Source organism: Cheilinus undulatus, linkage group 5 (genome assembly GCF_018320785.1).
Source record: "Cheilinus undulatus linkage group 5, ASM1832078v1, whole genome shotgun sequence".
In the NCBI taxonomy this organism is placed as follows: Eukaryota; Metazoa; Chordata; class Actinopteri; order Labriformes; family Labridae; genus Cheilinus; species Cheilinus undulatus.
Window position 1 is genome coordinate 10,713,195 of NC_054869.1, and position 17,793 is coordinate 10,730,987.

At 39.2% G+C, this 17,793-nt stretch overlaps 1 protein-coding gene across 2 annotated transcripts in view; it reads left to right on the plus strand.

The window, feature by feature from the left end:
* Window positions 1-17,793, plus strand: part of sema4c (sema domain, immunoglobulin domain (Ig), transmembrane domain (TM) and short cytoplasmic domain, (semaphorin) 4C) — a 211,860-nt gene that overhangs the window by 84,421 nt on the left and 109,646 nt on the right. For both annotated transcript variants that reach the window (XM_041787078.1, XM_041787079.1), the window contains one exon: window positions 8,361-8,569. In XM_041787078.1, coding sequence (XP_041643012.1) covers window positions 8,458-8,569 — 112 coding nt within the window. In that variant the 5' untranslated portion in view covers window positions 8,361-8,457. The remainder of the gene's footprint in view (window positions 1-8,360; window positions 8,570-17,793) is intronic.

Below are 17,793 nucleotides of genomic sequence, written 5' to 3' on the forward strand. Positions count from 1 at the left end.
ATAGGGACTGCATTAAAATCTGCTATTAAGGCAGCAAAATGAATCAAACTAAACCCAAGCAAAGACTATCTTTGACTAGCTTGTCTTCATGTGATCCCAATGACATACGAATGTATAATAGAGGCCAGGAAGTGAAAACACCGGGAGGGCATCTTTGGCAATAGAAGAAGTGAGTATGCTAAAGCTCTACATGAACTGGCACACCGCAGGTATCATCAGAAAAATTTTAGATTATTTTTAGATTATTATTTATCAGTTATCAGGAATTATCATATGAAGATGATCCATCCCCCTGACTCTCTGAGTTGCTTGGAATGTTCTTTTGCTTTTATGTTGTAATGGTAGCCAGGAATACTGATTAGTCAGTGACTGGACCTTCCAGAAGCAGGTGTTTTTATACTACACACACCAATTGGCTGGACTTCTGTTGATTTAGGTAAGTAACTCTAAAAGGGGTGAATATTTATGCAGTCACCTATTTGACCCGACATATTTTTGTTGATTTGACATAAATTTGCAAAAACCTGTTTTTACTTTGACAGTTTTTTTGTGAAAAAAGCCAAATTAAATTGACCATGACTGATTTATAAAATCAAAAAAATGTTCAAAAATAGACGGGGGTGAATACTTTATAAGGGCACTGTAAAGTTAGTTGTCATTTCAGTGTAACCAATAACACGTTGAACTTTATTTGCAAGAAAAGCACATCACAGTTTCCTTTAGAAGCATATTTATGACAAAAAGAGGCAGAAGAGCTTTTCAGCTTGGTACAACACATGGCACTTTTTGTGTTTGCCTGTTTTGACCTCTGTTGTATTAGGAAAATGTCTTTGATTAATGCTAACTTTTTCTGGTTTGATGAGTATGAAAAAAATGAGTTGGGAAATATGGCCTGAAATTTGTATCTTGGTATTATTTTCGCTCTTTGCTATAACTATATATTATCGCAATATAGCACAGTTAAAAGGGATAGCATATTTAAATCTGTCAATTGTGCTGCTGCCTGTCTTGGCCAGGACACTCTTGTAAATGAAATTATTGATCTCAGTGTGGTTTTCCTAGTTAAATAAAATTAAATAATAAATTCAGGTGCTACAACTCCTCTGTGATTTTATACTAAACGCATTCCTCTGCATAAGATCACAGCAAAAGAAAAGGATCACAATAATCTTTTTTTATCCACTTTTTAAATCAACTTTTCAAACTTTTCTGCTGCCAGCAGCTAATGCTATCCACCATATTTTCTATTTTGTATCCCACAATGCGTTGTGATGGGTTGTGACAATCTGTGGCAAGCTGTTCCATCGTTGCATCATGTATCAAATTGTCAATCTCCGACCAATTAAAAAAATGTTTTTATCATCTCCATAACAAAACATGCGATTGGGATCAGGACACTCTTACTGTTTATGAAAATCAATGCACTTAAATAATGGGTACATTTTACCCGCTGGTTGTTCTGGTAATATAGATACCCATTCTGGTTCCAGTGTTAAACAGTGTTTGAGTCGTGACTATATAAAATTCAAACCGAGTTCATCCGTTGAAGCACACAGCTTGTTTTAAAGCCCAGGACGCTCTTCAAAGTGAGAACACTCGCTGTATGTTGCTGTTATTACAAACATCATACTGGGAGAGGAGATAGCCCATGTTATCCTGAATTCTGTGCTGCATGTTAACTATACTGACACAAGCTGTGCTACATATTCACACTTACCATGCTCCTCTCATCCACCTGTCATATAGAAGAGCAGTCTTTTAGCTTTGAACAGTGATGCATGATGGTAAATATTGCCAGGGTAGCGACCGTCACTGCTTTTCACAATGCATTGTGGGTTACAATGAGTGTATTATATAGGGTAAAGCAATGTTCACTAAGACTGGGCAGCACTAGAATGCCGTATTCACTACGTAGTGCTGTATACGTCACAGGATGGGATCTCAGATATAGCCAGTGACTTTGTGATGCACCTTATAAGTGTTTAACAAATGTTTGCTATTTACCCTCTTGCTTCTGGATTTTGACAGTGAATTAGGAAAAACTAATTAAATGGAGGGGATCCTTGAGATTACAATATGGTGTGATCCTGTGAGACACATTAGTTTAGTGGTTCTATCAGCAGGTTTAATCTGACTCTGAAATAGACACCACAGGTATTGATAGCTGCAACGGTTAACCTCCTCTGTGAGACACAACATTAGCTCTAGTGAGAAAGCAGATGAGCTAAATGGTCTAATAGGAAATATTAGGTAACTGCAGGATAAATTGGGCTACTGAAGTGAGGATATTTCCCGAGGATTTTATCAAACTGTTATGTCCTGGATTTGGAAATCAAAATATAATATTTCTTGGCAGCAAAGTTAAAAAAGGAGACAGAATCTAAGAAGCAAAATTTTGGAGTTGAAGACTAAGGTGAAGGCTGAAGGAGTTTTTTTCCTTGCCAGAAGCCTTGAATCTCTCCTGAACCATCCTCTCCTTCCTCATCTCCCCCTCTAGTGTTACACGCTGCCTCTTCACTTAATCCGGCCTTCAGGATGCCCACATCGCTTCGTTACCCCTCAGCTTAGAAAGAAGAGCGAATGTTGAGGAAGAAACCAAAAAACAAAAATTGCAAACCTCCTGCAACGTCTTCAAATGTTTTATTCCTTTCTTCATAACTCTTCTTGTATTTCTCTCAGCCCTCCCTCCATCCCTCCATCTCAATCTCAATCTGGGCTCACTCAAGCGTTGGCCGCCGTGGCCTCCAGCATCGATCCAATAAAGCTGGTATAGTCAGCACTGCGAGGCCTGAAGAGCTCTCAGCAAAAACCCAGCATTTAAGCACGCTCATTTAACAGCACGTCACCATGATCTGATCAGGAGCTGGAGGGAGGCGGGGGAGTGTGGGGAACGTTTGATTTTTTTTTATCTTTGTTCCAGCCTCTTCTTATTTTCCTCTCAAAAGTGTAATCAATATCAGTCACATTGGTTGGATGTGGGCGCACAGACACACATGCATGAACACACGTCTCCAATTCTCAATTACGTCCCCTGCCAGTTCACCAAATAGACCAAATGTTTGTTTTCCAGTACTGGAATTGAATATTCACGTGTGGGAATAGATGAGAAGGAGGGCGTGGGAGACCTAAAGAGCTACATTTAAACAGGTATTTTCTGTCTTTGTTCCGGGTTTGAATAAACGCAGTTTGACATTTTGAGCTTGTTTAAAAGTCGATGGGTTTCCCTCACTGATACCCGGCGGCATCCAGAGGGAAGGCCTACAAACAGTGCTTGTTTACAGGTTGTTTGCAATCATGTGATCCCAAAGATGTGGGCAAGTCCAGAAGGGGACAGGAAGTGAAGAGCACAGCTAAGGGAAGGAAAGTTTGAGCGTTATAGCTCTGTGTGGACCTGAGTATGATCCCTGAACTTAATACAAAGTGATCTTTTTCCACTGGCTAACAGATTTACCTGGCGTGGAGGTGATCAATATCAAAAATGTCTCCGTTCTGCAGACCTCCGACTACATGTCTAGCCAAATTTAGGAAGACCGGAGTCTTAAAGGGGTGCCATGTACTGAACTAAGTAGCAAACTGCATCTCTTTAACAGCTTTTCACCCTTATCGTTTGAGTGCTAGTATTCTTTCTTCCGTTTTTATAGTTATTTAATACATATTTAAAGCCAAACTGGTACCAAAGGGCCATTTGGGGGCCTAAAGTCCGACTCTTGTTCCTGAGCTGAGACAAAAGGTCCTGATCTCTAAAAAGAGACAGATTCCCCAAGTGAGGCTGGATGGGTATTAGTGGGTAAGACACAAGCAAGATCAGGTCTTACTGTGACAAACCACAACTAACTGCTCTGAAGCAAACGAGAGTGCTTGGTAAGAACACAACCAGTGTCTTACTTTGCTTTCCCAGACTTTCAATGGAGGCTTTTATCCCTGCCGAATCTCAATACAGTGAACTCTGGGTCTACCTTGGGGTCTTCTCCCAGTTAAGCTTGCCCGGAAGACCACAAGGAGGGAGAGGGCTTTAAAACTTTTTTCCATAAATATGTCTCTCCTTTCTGGACACAGAAGTTTATAATTTTTTTCTGTAGTTGTAATGGTTGGCTGAACCATAAAAAGCACAGAACTTTGACATTTTGATAGCGCCTCAATGCAGAAATTACCTCCTGCCCCCCATCCAGAGATATTCATTGTGGCATGCTGTCTTCTGCAAATAACATATTTGTGACTTTTTTCCCAGTTTTAGTGGAATTTGGTCAAATAGTGATCATCATTATCCCAGATCTCGTATCTGCACATGTTATAGAATACATTTTTGTTATTGGATTTGTAATACAGTGATTAAATGTGACTTAAATCATGGTTTCTGAGGGCACAATGACTCTAGGCCCAGTTGTGCTGTAGTGAAGCATGATTGTAGCCAAACAGAAAGCACCAAAAGCAAGACTCAAGATAAAAAGGCAAAGTTTAAAGTCTGTTTAATCAATCTAGGTCAGTGCACATTTATCCAAACTTGTCAAAGATCTGTCCCCTTTCTTTAATTCCCCCATGGATTACACCCACATTAGTCCAACCCCTCCTAACCCCTCTCAACAATCATTTGAAACAACAAACATCAACCTAATGTATGGATAAAAGGCTTATTCTCAGTTATGAATATAATGTTCCACTGTAACCAAGTTTATTCCACTAAAGGCTTCTAGAAATTTCATACTGTACCTTTATGTTGAAATTGTTGCATTCAGGCTAATTCTTTGAGACAAATTATGACAATACAGAATTAGTTAGTTCATCCTGACACATCTATCTCTGACATTTGAGTGCAACAGAAAACATTTTACTGCATTTAAAAAATGACATTTAAATGTAACAGCCCCATCACTACCCAGGCAGTGACCCACTTCCTGTAGATAATGCCAAAAGATACTGTGAAAAAGCTTTATTGGAATAATGTTATCTTACAAAAAAGGTCTATATATGAAAACTGTGAAATAAATGTGTCGATTAGCCCTAAGACCTCAGCAAGCTTCAAAAAAGTGCTTATCAGATGAAGTTACAGTGCCTAAAACTCATCCGCATAATCGAGGTAGTCTATTTAATGACCCTTAAAAAAGGTGATCTGATAAACACCCCTGCTGTTACTGGCAAAGTTCTCTTCTACAACCAAGATGAAGACCATAGATGCCTCGAAGGAGAAGAGTGATCTGTATTTGTTCTCTGAATTACTTTGAGACTACAAAGACATGCAAAATACACAGAGAGATCAACTGGTGGGGGGGGCGCTGAAGACTCTTTCCTCCGCCACATGATTTAAAACACGGTACAAACTAGTTTAGGCACATTGGTAACTGGGACATCTTCTGGATGCTGCTGTTACATTTTTCTGCTTTGAGGTTTCACAAATAAACTTTACTCCCAGAGCACAGCAGCAGAAATCTCAGAGATGTCTCACTGTTTGTACAAATTGAACCACCCAAAAGACCAGAAGCCTCTAAAAGTAAGGGATGGTGTTTTAGTCGTGATTTGATTGGATGATTCAACTCAACATTAGCAGAATAAAAAGAGCAGGGATGCATATTCATCTCCCTTTTTGCATTGGTGCTACACAATGAATCACAATTATAATTGTTTGCACAATATAATTATTTTCAGTAAAACACTTTGCAAAAGTCTCACAATGATTAGAAAACAGTTCTCTTTATTAGCAAGCGATCCAACCCAACATGGGAACATTTGAGCTGTTGAGTGGAGTCTTCAGAATAATGTCCATTCTTTTACTACTGGATTAACCATACCTAATATGGATTCTTTTAATGGAAGTTTATTTCAGGGCCATCAGATGATTGTTTGTAAAATCAAGAGTAAAAGCTGAATTTCATTAGTTAATCCTGAAGACTCATTTTAAAATGCATTTTTAAAATTTGATTGTTTTGCATTTCTAGATAGATTTTTAAGTCCATATTAGCAATATGAAGCCATTCTTACCTGATCTTGCTTTATGAATCAAATGAATGCAAATAGATACATTTTATGGTCTTGACTTTAAGATTTATTATATAAGTGGTTCTGCACTGCTTCATCACTGTGGTCTTACACCATGTCTTAGAAGTTAGAGACACTTTAGTCTGTGAAATACAATGTTAAACATTGTTTTAAATTAAGGAATATGCAGGAGTGCATGTACAAAATGACGTCCAATGATTCCCTGTTAATGAAGTATTCAGGAGTTCTAGTTAAGTTGCTTTTTCTGTTGAAGTGATCCAGTTTAGGTTTATAATAAAAGTAAGAGAGTTTGTTAACAATCTGTTCTTTGTTATGCTTTTATTTTGTAATTTGTACTGCCTTTAGCTAAGGGTATTTTACTTTCTATTCTAATGTAGACCTGCTTTTATTTTGAAATTAGATATGGAATTTCTGGAAACTCAGAACTTCAGGAGATAATTCTAGCTGAACCACATGGATAGACAAGAAAATATTAAGTAAAGCTTAGCATTAGTTCATGCAGGACACAGAAGTCATGATGGCCAGCTGATCCCAATTATCACGCCCCCAGCTCTCACAGCCAATCACAGCTCCTTCTCTCATCACAGCGGTGTATTTAAATATGATGTACTTCTCACTAATCCCTGTGTCATGCACACTGCTGCTCCTGGCAAATCTTCAGCTCCTCCATCCCAGCCTCCTCCTTTATAGTACAAGCTTGTTGCACCCTCATATTCTGAAATGCAACTGGATTTATTGCTTCTAAAGTAATTTCATTGTTTTCAGTGTGCATTTTCAATGATGTGGCTATCCATAGGGGGGTTTCTAGCTATGTCAAGTAACATTTTATATCCGTTAACAAAAAAATAGTTAAAGGGACATATTTTCTATCACTGTTAGAGCACAAAGATGCTACAGTGAGAAGTTTCCAGCTGCTGCAGTAGCTTAGCTATTGTGTTCCTAAATGCATTGATTTTGGAGCTGAAGTGCATCATGGCTATTGCATCAACATTAACAACCCTAGTTTATGTATCACACCTCAAACAGTCATTTCAATACTAATCAATGTTATTACAGATCACGTTGTTTTCACATCCAAAGGCTGAAAGAAATGAACTCCAAAATAATTTCATTTATGATTGCATAATTCAAAGGTTAATGAGCCGAAAGAAAGTCAACATAAATTCACTGCATAGATTAGAATAACTAAATTGTTTTTTAATGTTGCAGTGTAGTGTACACCCCAGTAAGAAAAAACATTGCAGTCCAGTTTTTCCAATATTGTTCAGCCCTACCAGGCATCATTGTTCATGTTTTATATCAGCACAGGTGGCTGCACTAAATTTAACAAAGAAAACAGTCCAACATGATTAATTTATAAGTTATTCTAAGTTAGAAATTATTTAAAAAGTTGTTTTCATACTTTCTGCCTAAAAAGGAAACTTGTAATGAAAAAGAATTGAATTCATACAGTGCTGCTCCTGGTTGACTGTGAGCAAATTTGCTCCTAAGAGCCATTTTCAGCTTGGTTCTAAATGCACTCAAGAAAAAATTATGTCCCAAATTGATGTCATGGAGTTCATACTAAATGAATAAATGACATGAGGCAGGTTTTTTACAAGAATACGAATGCAAACCCCTGTCACGGTGTGGGTGTTAAATCCTCCTCCCACTCACACTTCAGTCTCACCTACAGCATCGCAACAAGTCAATCATCCCGTGCTGTTATTATTCTGTAATGTGGCTCTGTAGCCTCACACTTGACATGTTCATTAGGTATAAACCAATTCATTTACAACACAGAGCTGTGGGATTGTCCTTGCTTGACATTCATTTCCCAACACATTGCTGTTTGATGCGTCGCCAGCGCCAATTAACTTTGATAACTCAGCCCCGGTTTAATATACTGCTGCTGAATGGGCTTGACAAGAGCGCGGCGATAAGCCGTTTCTGAGCTTTTTGAGTGGCGATAGCTGGATTATCACTCTGAGTGAGGGAGGAACAGGGAAAACTTTCCTGCACACCCCCCTCAACCCCCACCGGCCAAAAGTCATTAAAATGTTTGGTTTGTTTTTGTTGGCAGGCTAAGACTCACTCTCACACTCAGGCTCACACAGGCACGTACTCTGATTACAGCTGCTCCTGAGTGGCTTTAACGATTTGCATAACTCATTTTTGTTTTACATTATTGTGGATTTTGATGACCATGTTCAATTTTAAAGTACATGTTTTCAAAGAGAGAAATTTATCTCCCCGTGCAGCTTGAGTGCGTGAACAGTCGAGTTGCAACCACCGTTCCAACAAAATAGTTTCTGATAAGTACCCAGGGCCAATAAAAGACGAGAACTGCTGCTTCCTGCTGATGTGTTGCTTTTTCTGTCTCATGGCAGGCTGCCAGGAGCCGAGCTGCTCTCTGAAGTCCCTCCAATCAACTGATTGATCCGTCGATCAATTACTCAACGCCAGTTCTGACAAAAGGGGGCTGACATGGGAGCCATGGGCGGGACCAAGGTCTTGCTCCTGGTGTTTCTGGTTGGATGGGAGAAGTCGCTGGGTCTCAACTGGAACCCCGTCCCACGCAAAACAGTTCGATACCACGGTGAGTGAAAACTTTAAGATGGAGAGATTGATCCTCAAACTTCCCAGAGTTTAACATTTCTCACCTTTCTGTCTCGATTTTTCATCTCTTGAAAGATGTTTAATATCTGACCCCTTGTCCATCATGCACACCTGAGATTTTTAAGAAACTTTTGGCAAGAAATAGTGGACAAAAAAACACTGTATGATGCAGTGATGACAGTTCAAGGCTTCTAAATGGATGATTAAAAAGAGAGCCAGTAGCTCATCCATCTTGCGCTGTAAACATCCTCATCCCTGTTTGTTTTCCCGTATACTTCTCTCTGCTTACACATCAGCTTGTTTCAACTTGACACAGAAATTCTACTCAGCTGCCGGAAGGAATATTGCATTCAAACATGCAGCTAACCTTTAAACATTCAGGAAGTTTTGGGGAGTTTTGTGCATGTGTGAGGGATAACTTGGAGGCATTTGCACAAATTCTATCAATTCAGGAAGTAAGCCAAACCCATATAGCCCTTGAGTATGAGCTTGGGTTGCAGGCCAATGTTTAGCCACCTTGTATATATTAGCATCCTTACAGCTAATTAATGCTGTGCAATTAAGCCAATCCAACCACTACGTCAGGCTGTGCAATTACATAATCACATAAAAGGCTGCAATTATTTTGTATTAAGTAGTACTTGAAGGTTTACAAAAATGCCTGCAGAAAGGCCTTTAAGTTTGCAATAATGCAGCTTTTGCACTTTGCAGAAGAACCTTTATTTTCAAGAAAGGAAAAAGTTTATTTTATGAAATCATTAAGTTATTTTGAAAGAAGTCCTGCAAAAACATCATTTTTGAATGCTGCTTAATATTAGTATGTTTTGAGTTGAGAAATACACACTTCAAACTATCATTATAATTTGTTTTTTCTTGATAACTCATGATACCATCTGTGTATTGTATTGTTATCGCAATCGTAAATCCCAATACTGCCCCAGTATAATCACAACTGCACAGTCTTATTTTGGTCATTTTGAACCGTAATGGTTTTAGTCTAGTTGACAAAAACTTAAAAACCTTTTTCTGCCTGTTTTAGCCAAAATAATCTGTACTCTTTTTGTTGTAACTCTAAGTCATAATAATTATTTCCTTTCAACTGGCCTTATTTTAAAATTGCTATAAATTTTGTTCACTTAAAATGAAGTGCTATAAATACTTAAATAGAATAATAACTATTATGTAAAATGCTGATACCTTGAATTCTCTGTTAGCTCATCTCTGCTTGTGTTTTGACAGATAATACACACAGTCTCCTTGATGAAATATTTTTAATTATTTATTATCAAAGATATCTTTTTTAGCTAGTCTTAGACTCATTCTTGTCATGGTAAAAAAAAAAAAAAAAAGATAGTCGACAAATATTTATTGTCATGGTTTTAGTAATTAACACTGCTCACATGGGTCCGTCTTAACAGTAATACTACCAGTAATAATTATATGATAATTAAAATAGCGATAGTGATAATATTAACAGCAGCACTGAACCAGCCCTGGCACTTTTGTGCATGTTGGGATACTGGAAATACTTCAAAATGGGCTGCAGCACTGATGCTCAAGGACCCCTGTAAATGACCAAAAAAACACCAAACTTTAAACTTTGATCCACAAACACAGACTTCTTGTTGGGAATTTGGCATGACTATAAAAGACTTTTTGGAAGCTGAACATGTGTACCAAGTTCCATTACTCTAGGTGAAACAGCTTTGAGGGGCTGAAGTTTGAGTTTGGTCAAGGGGGCACTTGCGAACCCAATTCCCATTACCCATGTAAATAAACAATAAAATATTACATTTTTCACCAGGCCTGATGCATGTGTAAAGATTCAAGACTTTTCGGATAAAACTCTTCAAAATTTCCAAAAACTCACCTAATTAAAAAAGACAATAATCATTACAGTTTTGAGAGGGCCCTCACACCCATTGTGTATTATTTGGGCTCAAATAGCCACAGTATATCGACCCTTTTAAAGGATCTTGGGACTATTTACATCAGAAACAGACAAAGACAATGCTAATTACCCAAGCCTATAGGCTGAGTTGAAGAGGCCGGTTTGACCACACTGAAGGCTCTACCCCTAAAAGCCCACTGGTTTGTCTGGGGAGCTGAAAGTCAAGCAGCGTCTAAGGACTGGAGACTCTGGAACCGAGTGTAGGAGTAGAGGAGGTTTTGAAAGGACCTTGGGGTCAAGGCCATGCAGAGATTTATTGGTGGAGAGGGGGTTTGTGTGTTGTGGGATCTGACTGGAGGCAGTAATGATGAAATAAACATGTCAGCCACCTGGTGCTGAAAACAGTTCAGGTTTGCACGGCCTGTTTCTCTAGTGGTACACACAATAAGACGGGTCATTTTTGTAACTCATCTGTTAGACTATAGTAAGGCAAGAGTTTACATAATGGGGGGCGTGGCTTTTTTGGCTTGACAAGGAGGCTCATTGTAGCTGCATCTCAGGCCCATTCTGCCTGTTTTTAGATTGACTGAAAGTTAAGGGGAGGTAGCATTTCAAATGATGCCGCCACCACTGTTTGGCTTCAAAACACCTCCTCTAATGCCAATGGGAATACGTCCATGTTTTATATAGGCTATGATGGAAATGTATATTTGGCTCTCACACATGTCAAGCGCATGGTGTTTCATACTGTCAGAAAAACAGAAGTTAAAGGGTGAAATACTGTAATATGAGATCTTCATAGCTTGATGATGTGATAATACATAGAGTAGCTAATGTAGCTAACTAACTATTAAGTTGCTGTCTGAAATTGATGCTCTTTAAGCAGGTTATACTCTAAAATGGGATGTAAATAGAAGTATATGATGGAATGCAATGAAAAGGGTGTTCATCTTGTTCCATTTGAATCTCTTCTGCTCTCTGTTGTCTTTACATTGACTTATTCAGGCTGGTGCAAAAGAAAATTATTCATGCAAGAGTTCATAAAACTTCCCCAAAGTTTGCCAAACTTATTTCTGAGACTGTCTTCCTTCCTGAAGCCTAAACCCTCTGAGATCAGGCATTAAGACCGACTTTAAAGACTAACAACAGTTGGTAGAAACCTCCGCCTTGGCCCTGGGATGATTTATCTGTTTAATAACAACAAAGCAAATGTATTCCAGTACAACAATCAAGAGCGGATTTCACATTATATCATCGGTGGATGATTTCAGATTTTGCAAAGAGGCTGTGTTCGACTGTCAGCAAGACAATGCATCAGTCTAATCCTCGCGCTCAACTGTATTTGCACTCTTTATCTGGGCCCTCCTCTGCAGCCAGCAGCAGCTTTCTTCCCTGAACAATCCCAATTGTTGCAAGCTGAGAAATAGTCTGTTTTATTTTAATCCCTCAAAGGAGAAGTGCTGCTTTCTCTCTCATGGGGATTAGGGAAATACTATAAAGAGAGGCAGGGAATATGGTAAAGTAAAAAAAAAGCTATCTCACCTCTCTGTACCACCTATCCCACCTTTCATGCCTTATCTCTCTCTTCTCTCCCTTCTCTTCCTCCTCTTTCTTCCTGCCTTTTATTCCTCCCCTCCCCTTTTTTGCTTTGTATGCTGCAGCTCATCATATGAGCCTGAAATGCTCTTATAGCGTTTTCACAAAGAGCTCAGATTTCAGCCGCTCTCCAGGAGAATGGTTCTCGGTGGCTCGGTGGAGGGGTGTGGGGATATTTCAAAAGCTGCTTTCTCATGCCGCTATCATGCATCCACACCCCTCCTCTTCTCTCTTTTTTCCTATACAGCCAACCTCCCTCCTTATATTCCCCCATGCTGCAGCTGTGGTGGGATTTGAGGACACAAAAACATCGATACTCCAGTATGACACAGCATAGCTAATGCTGGCAGACTAGCCCCGTCTTTTCTGCACACTTCTGGTGAAGTCAGACCAAAGAGGGCATACTGGGACAGCTGCAAACACATGGTCTTATATGGAAAAAGCCCAAATTGCACCACCACTTCAACTTTGAGTGTTTTTCTGTAAAGCCGGCGAGTAAACCTGCCTGTAGAGACAAGATAACTCCCCTCTTCTCTCGCAGCCTCACTCTTTCTGCCTTGGAAATAAAAGCCTTGTCATGAAAGGAGTAGAAAGCAGATCTTCTATCACACTTGATTCGAGTGTGGCACTCGAGCGCAGAAAGATTCTCTGCGCAAATTGATTTGCATTGGTAACAAGTGGGATTATGGCAAGCATTGACAGATTTTGCCACTTGGTTAAAGAAAAAATGAGATTTTTAGGGCTCAATACTTGGTTAAATGACTTATATGGATGGGTTCTCGCTACGGTGCTGGGAAAGAGATAGGAGGGAGACGAAATGGAAAAACAAAGCTGCAGAAAGAGGGAGGAGGGGTGCTTGGAGAGGAGAGATGAGAAGAGAGAGAGAGAGTTGATGGAAAGAAAGCAAGAGAAAGACATGTAGAGAGACATAGAGGAGAGAGGCCAGTCACTAACTGCCTTAAAAGGGCTGAAAGTAGCTCAAGAGGAACAACAGGGAGGAAAAAACACACAATGTCTCTGCAAGCCACTCACCCTTTGTTGCATTTTGCATGCAGTCGCCTCCCTGCACTTACAGCATCATATTAATGTTTGTGAGAGTGTACAAGACAGAGTCATGGAACAGGAGAAAAAAATCAATTCTCTGAAGTACTGTGATTGTTTATTGGATGATTTCTTAACAGCAGCCAACATGAGCCGAGATGATAGGGGTGTGTGATTCGACCATTTTAACCTGACACTTCAGATAGGCTGTTTGAATTAAGCCATTGCATGGATATATTTCACAGTCAGCTGGGAAACCTCCCTTACAAAGTGTCTGGGAAGGGCATTGTCAAAATAAGATGTGCATATATCAATTTTAAAACATTGTTAAAAACTTAATGTATGACAGGGAATGAGGCCCATCCTTAAAGCCAAGACAGTAAAGAGGATCTGTTCATTTTTGAGGGGAACAAAAAATGTGGATTTTTTTTCATATGAAGTTGTATATTAACAAGAAATTGGACTCAGGGTTTCTGAATTTAAAAAAAAAACTGTAAATTTACGAAAGAAAAAAACTTGAATTTCCAAGTTTAAAATATCGTCAATTTAGACATTACAAACTCTAAAATGTCAAGTTTCTAATGTCATATTTTATGACATTTTGAGGTCAAAGATTTATGAGGACCAAACTGAAAACCGTGGTTGGATAGCTGCAGTTTACAGAAATGTGTCTTCTAATTTCAGATGAAAATGATAATGTGATGATTCTCTATCATGACTACTTCCTCAATGATCAATCCCAGTGAGAAGTATCATTGATAGGCTGTCAACCACAGGACTTGTGCAGGGAAAACGGCTTCATCTGGTCAGATTTTCTTCCACCAAATCTGCTATTTTCAACTTTAAAATCTCAAAACTTCTCTGTCATAGGTCAGGTAAATTTACTGCTTTAAAAGGAGAAAATAGGGCTGCACGGCGGCGCAGAGGTTAGCACTGTTGCTTTACAGCAAGACGGTCCCTGGTTTGCTTCCTGGTCTGGGCCTTTCTGTGTGGAGTTTGCATGTTCTCCCCGTGCACACGTGGGTTTTCTCCGGGTTAGTTGGTGACTCTAAAATTGGCTGGAGGTGTAAATGTGAGTGTGCCTGTCTGTCTCTATATGTCAGCCCTGTAAGTGACTGGAGATCAGTCCAGGGTGTACCCCGTCTTTTGCCCAATGACAGCTGGGATAGGCTCCAGCCCCTCTGCGGGATAACGGAATAAGCGGTATAGAAAATAAATGAATGAAAAGGAGAAAATGGTAAGGTTTTTTTTCATAAATTTACAACACTTTAAACTTGAAAGATTTGAAAATTTTCTTGAAAATTAAAATATTATTTTGGGATTTTCTCAATGAAAACACTTGCATTTGATGTTTAATTTTTCCAAGTGGGACCGAGGGTGGTAGGTGGGGGTGGGGGTGGGGGTGGGGGGCTTAGCTTTCCTGGGTACCTGTAGAGGGGGTCCATAACCCTTTAGATCCAATTGTATCATATTTGATGCATGATTTTGTGAGCCCTCTGTCTAATCAGTATGACCAATAATCTCTTTAAAAACCTTCTGAATACAACCTGATAAATGGTTAAAAAAAATGCTCACCATCAGATTATCAATTGCATGAGATGCCTAATGCTTCAAATGTGATAAAAAAAAAGAGTAAAATTTTATGGCAATTTTTCCTTTTTGTATTACGGTAGGTTAAATAAGCATCTCAGTTCCAAAACATGAGAATTTTCTGGCTATTATTTGAGGTGTCAGGCTTCAAAGGGCTATGGAAAAAAGGCTGTAAACCAATGTTCTAAACTGTAAGGGTAGAAAAACCCTGTTTTGCAAACTTTTTTGATGATCTAAAGAGACCGTCTCCTAAATGGCCTGCAGAGTCAAACAGGGAAGAGGTCAGATACATTGGAGTCAGAGTAGCATAGCATAGCATAACATGCCCTTTAATTGTTTTACCAAGTTATCAACAAGCCTCTTCACCTCTCCACACAAGGCTTACCTGTCTGAATAATGGAGGCACTGGTAAAACTTTGTCTTTTTAATATCTGTTGTTGTTTGGAATAACAATTCAGCCTACTGGTGATTGCCAATTCTGATGTTTTTGTCATCTTTTCCTTGATCTAAGACTCTCAGTGTGCCATGAAAACAGCTCAGATCAGATCTTCTACCCTGTAAAAAAGCCAAAAACTTAAACATTAGTTCGGTAGATGCCAGCATTAAATTTATTAGACATGAAAGATAAATACTGGCATGCCACTTTCCTGCAGATTTCAGCCAATGCTGATGTTAAACTGATAAATCAGTGCACTCCTATTTGCAGCCACAGTGTTCTTCTGCCCAGGTCTGTGCTTTGGTTTGGTGAAATATGAAAGATTTAGATTTCAGAGTTCATGGTGCAGACCGCCACACAGCAACTCTCCAGCCTTTGGGTTGATAGTTGCTTTTCCCCCCTCAGCATGTAGAGCATGGACGTTCCCATTGATTCTGACTGTATCTGTCTCAGCAAGGTGTTAATGTTGCAGCTTCAGGCACCCAATCCTACATTAAGTGGAGTGGGACTCATTGCCAAGGTGACAGAGATAGCAGAGGCTTGTTAGAGGATCACAATCAAAGTAAATCTATGGGAACAGATTGCTTGAATGCTACAGCTGAGTGTTTGATGGATGGTAAGAAAAGCAATGAAGACTGACTCATATATGTGATGTTCAAATCAACATAAAATCAAACCTAAAGGAAGGAGCATGGGCCCAGCCAGAGAGACAAGACTATAGCCAAGTGCAAAAACCTGGAGTGAGAGAAAAAGCAGGGGCGCAGAGGGTGCGTGTGTTCCTACCTGTTTGTGCAGAGAGTGTGTGTAGCTGTGAGGCTGTCTATCTAATCCTCCTTTGTTTATATATGTGCTGTGAGTGTGTGTCCTGCTTAGGCTGGCAGTCTGAGGGATTTGGAAGTCCGGGGAGTGTAGGAGGGGTTGACTTTGTGTTTGTGTGTGAGGGAGTTGGGTGGCAGTGCAGAGATGGTCTAAGAGATAATATTTACCCCCCCCCAACTCCTCCCTCCCACCCACCACCCGGCAATTACATGAGGCTTACATGAGGTTGCAGAAGAAGAATCACAAACATCCTCCTTCCTCTCTCTGCATCCCGCTTTCCCTCGCCGTCTAACCTCCTCATGTTCTTCTTCTTTTATTTTTCAAAGTCACATGCTGTTGTTTTGCATTCTCGGCTGTTGTTGTTCCTCGCCAGCCACTCGTCATGTTTAAGAAGGAGGGAAAAAAACTCCCCATTGGCTTCTAATGAGACATTTTATATACCCGCATTATGTATTGCCTTTGCAGCGCTGCTAATGAGCGCTGTAAATTCACTTTCCTTTATTTATTGGTATTTATTCCTTTATACTCACTGACACACTGCATGTATCTTGATATAATTTCACTGCTATTTGGCTTATATTTCATATCAAATTTATGTTCATAATGTTCAAATTTCCCATTTATCATATTTTGCTAAAGGTCTTTTCATCCATGCATTCAGACTTTTCTTTATCTGTTCTTCTTATTATTATTCAGATGGGTTCTTTTCAAAAACAGGAGTAATTACTGCCATTTTCAAGGCTGTTTAGAGCTTGAAATAGTCTGTATTTGTAATATTTAAGGCTACTGGACTTTGCAGATATAAAACTTAAAATAGACAGCGTTACCCAAGATTAATGCTATATGCTTACATGTAGTCTAGAGCAGTGGTTCTCAACCTTTTCAGCCCACGACCCCCAAAATAAAGATGACCGGGGACCCCCACTGTACCTTAAGGTGGCTGAACGCAGCCATTCACATTAAAAACATAATTAAAATACATTTAAAATAGCTAAAATTGGTTAATAATGGCAAAAAAATGGTGTGAAAGGTGGTGAAATTAGATTTTAAAAGTAGCAGAAATGGGTTAGAAATGCCAAAAATTAGATACAAGTAGGAAAAAATAACCAAAAAATGGGTTAAAGTGGCAAAAATGGGCATATCAAGTGGTAAAAGGGGATTCAAAAGTGGCTGAAATGGCGTTAAAGTGGCAATAATAGGTGGAAATTTGGTGAAATGGGAAAAAAAATTATATAAACTGGCAAGAAAGGGTTAGCTGAGGTAGAAATTAACAAAAATTAAAAAATTAAAAAATTAAAAATTAAAAATTAAAAATTTAAAAATTTAAAAATTTAAAAAATTTAAAAATTAAAAATTTTTGTCAATTAAAATTGACAAAAAATGGGTTTTAAGTTGCAAAAATATGTTAAAATTGGCAAAATTGCTGGGAAAAAGTGATAAAAATGGGTTACAACTAGGCCAAATTGGTGAAAAGTGGAAACAGTGTCATTCAAAAATGTTCTCAGTTTTTCTAAGGCATCTGGAGACCCTCTCTCAGTGTCTCGCAACCCCAAATGGGGTCCCGACCCCAACATTGAGAACCCCTTGTCTAGAGACGTTAACAAGGCTGAGTGCTTTGCATGGCAGGATATACTTCTGGGCTTTTTATGCCTTTAATTTGGAGAGGAGGAAACTTAAGATGAGAGAGAGGGGATGAGACGTGCAGGAAAGGAGCTGCAGGCCGGACTTGACCCCAGGCCGCCTGACCCAACTGCTTGGCCATCTGCCTCCCTTGCATGTCATTTTGTATTTAGTTGTGGAGTCTTGTTTCAAGTCTGAAAGAAAGCAGCAG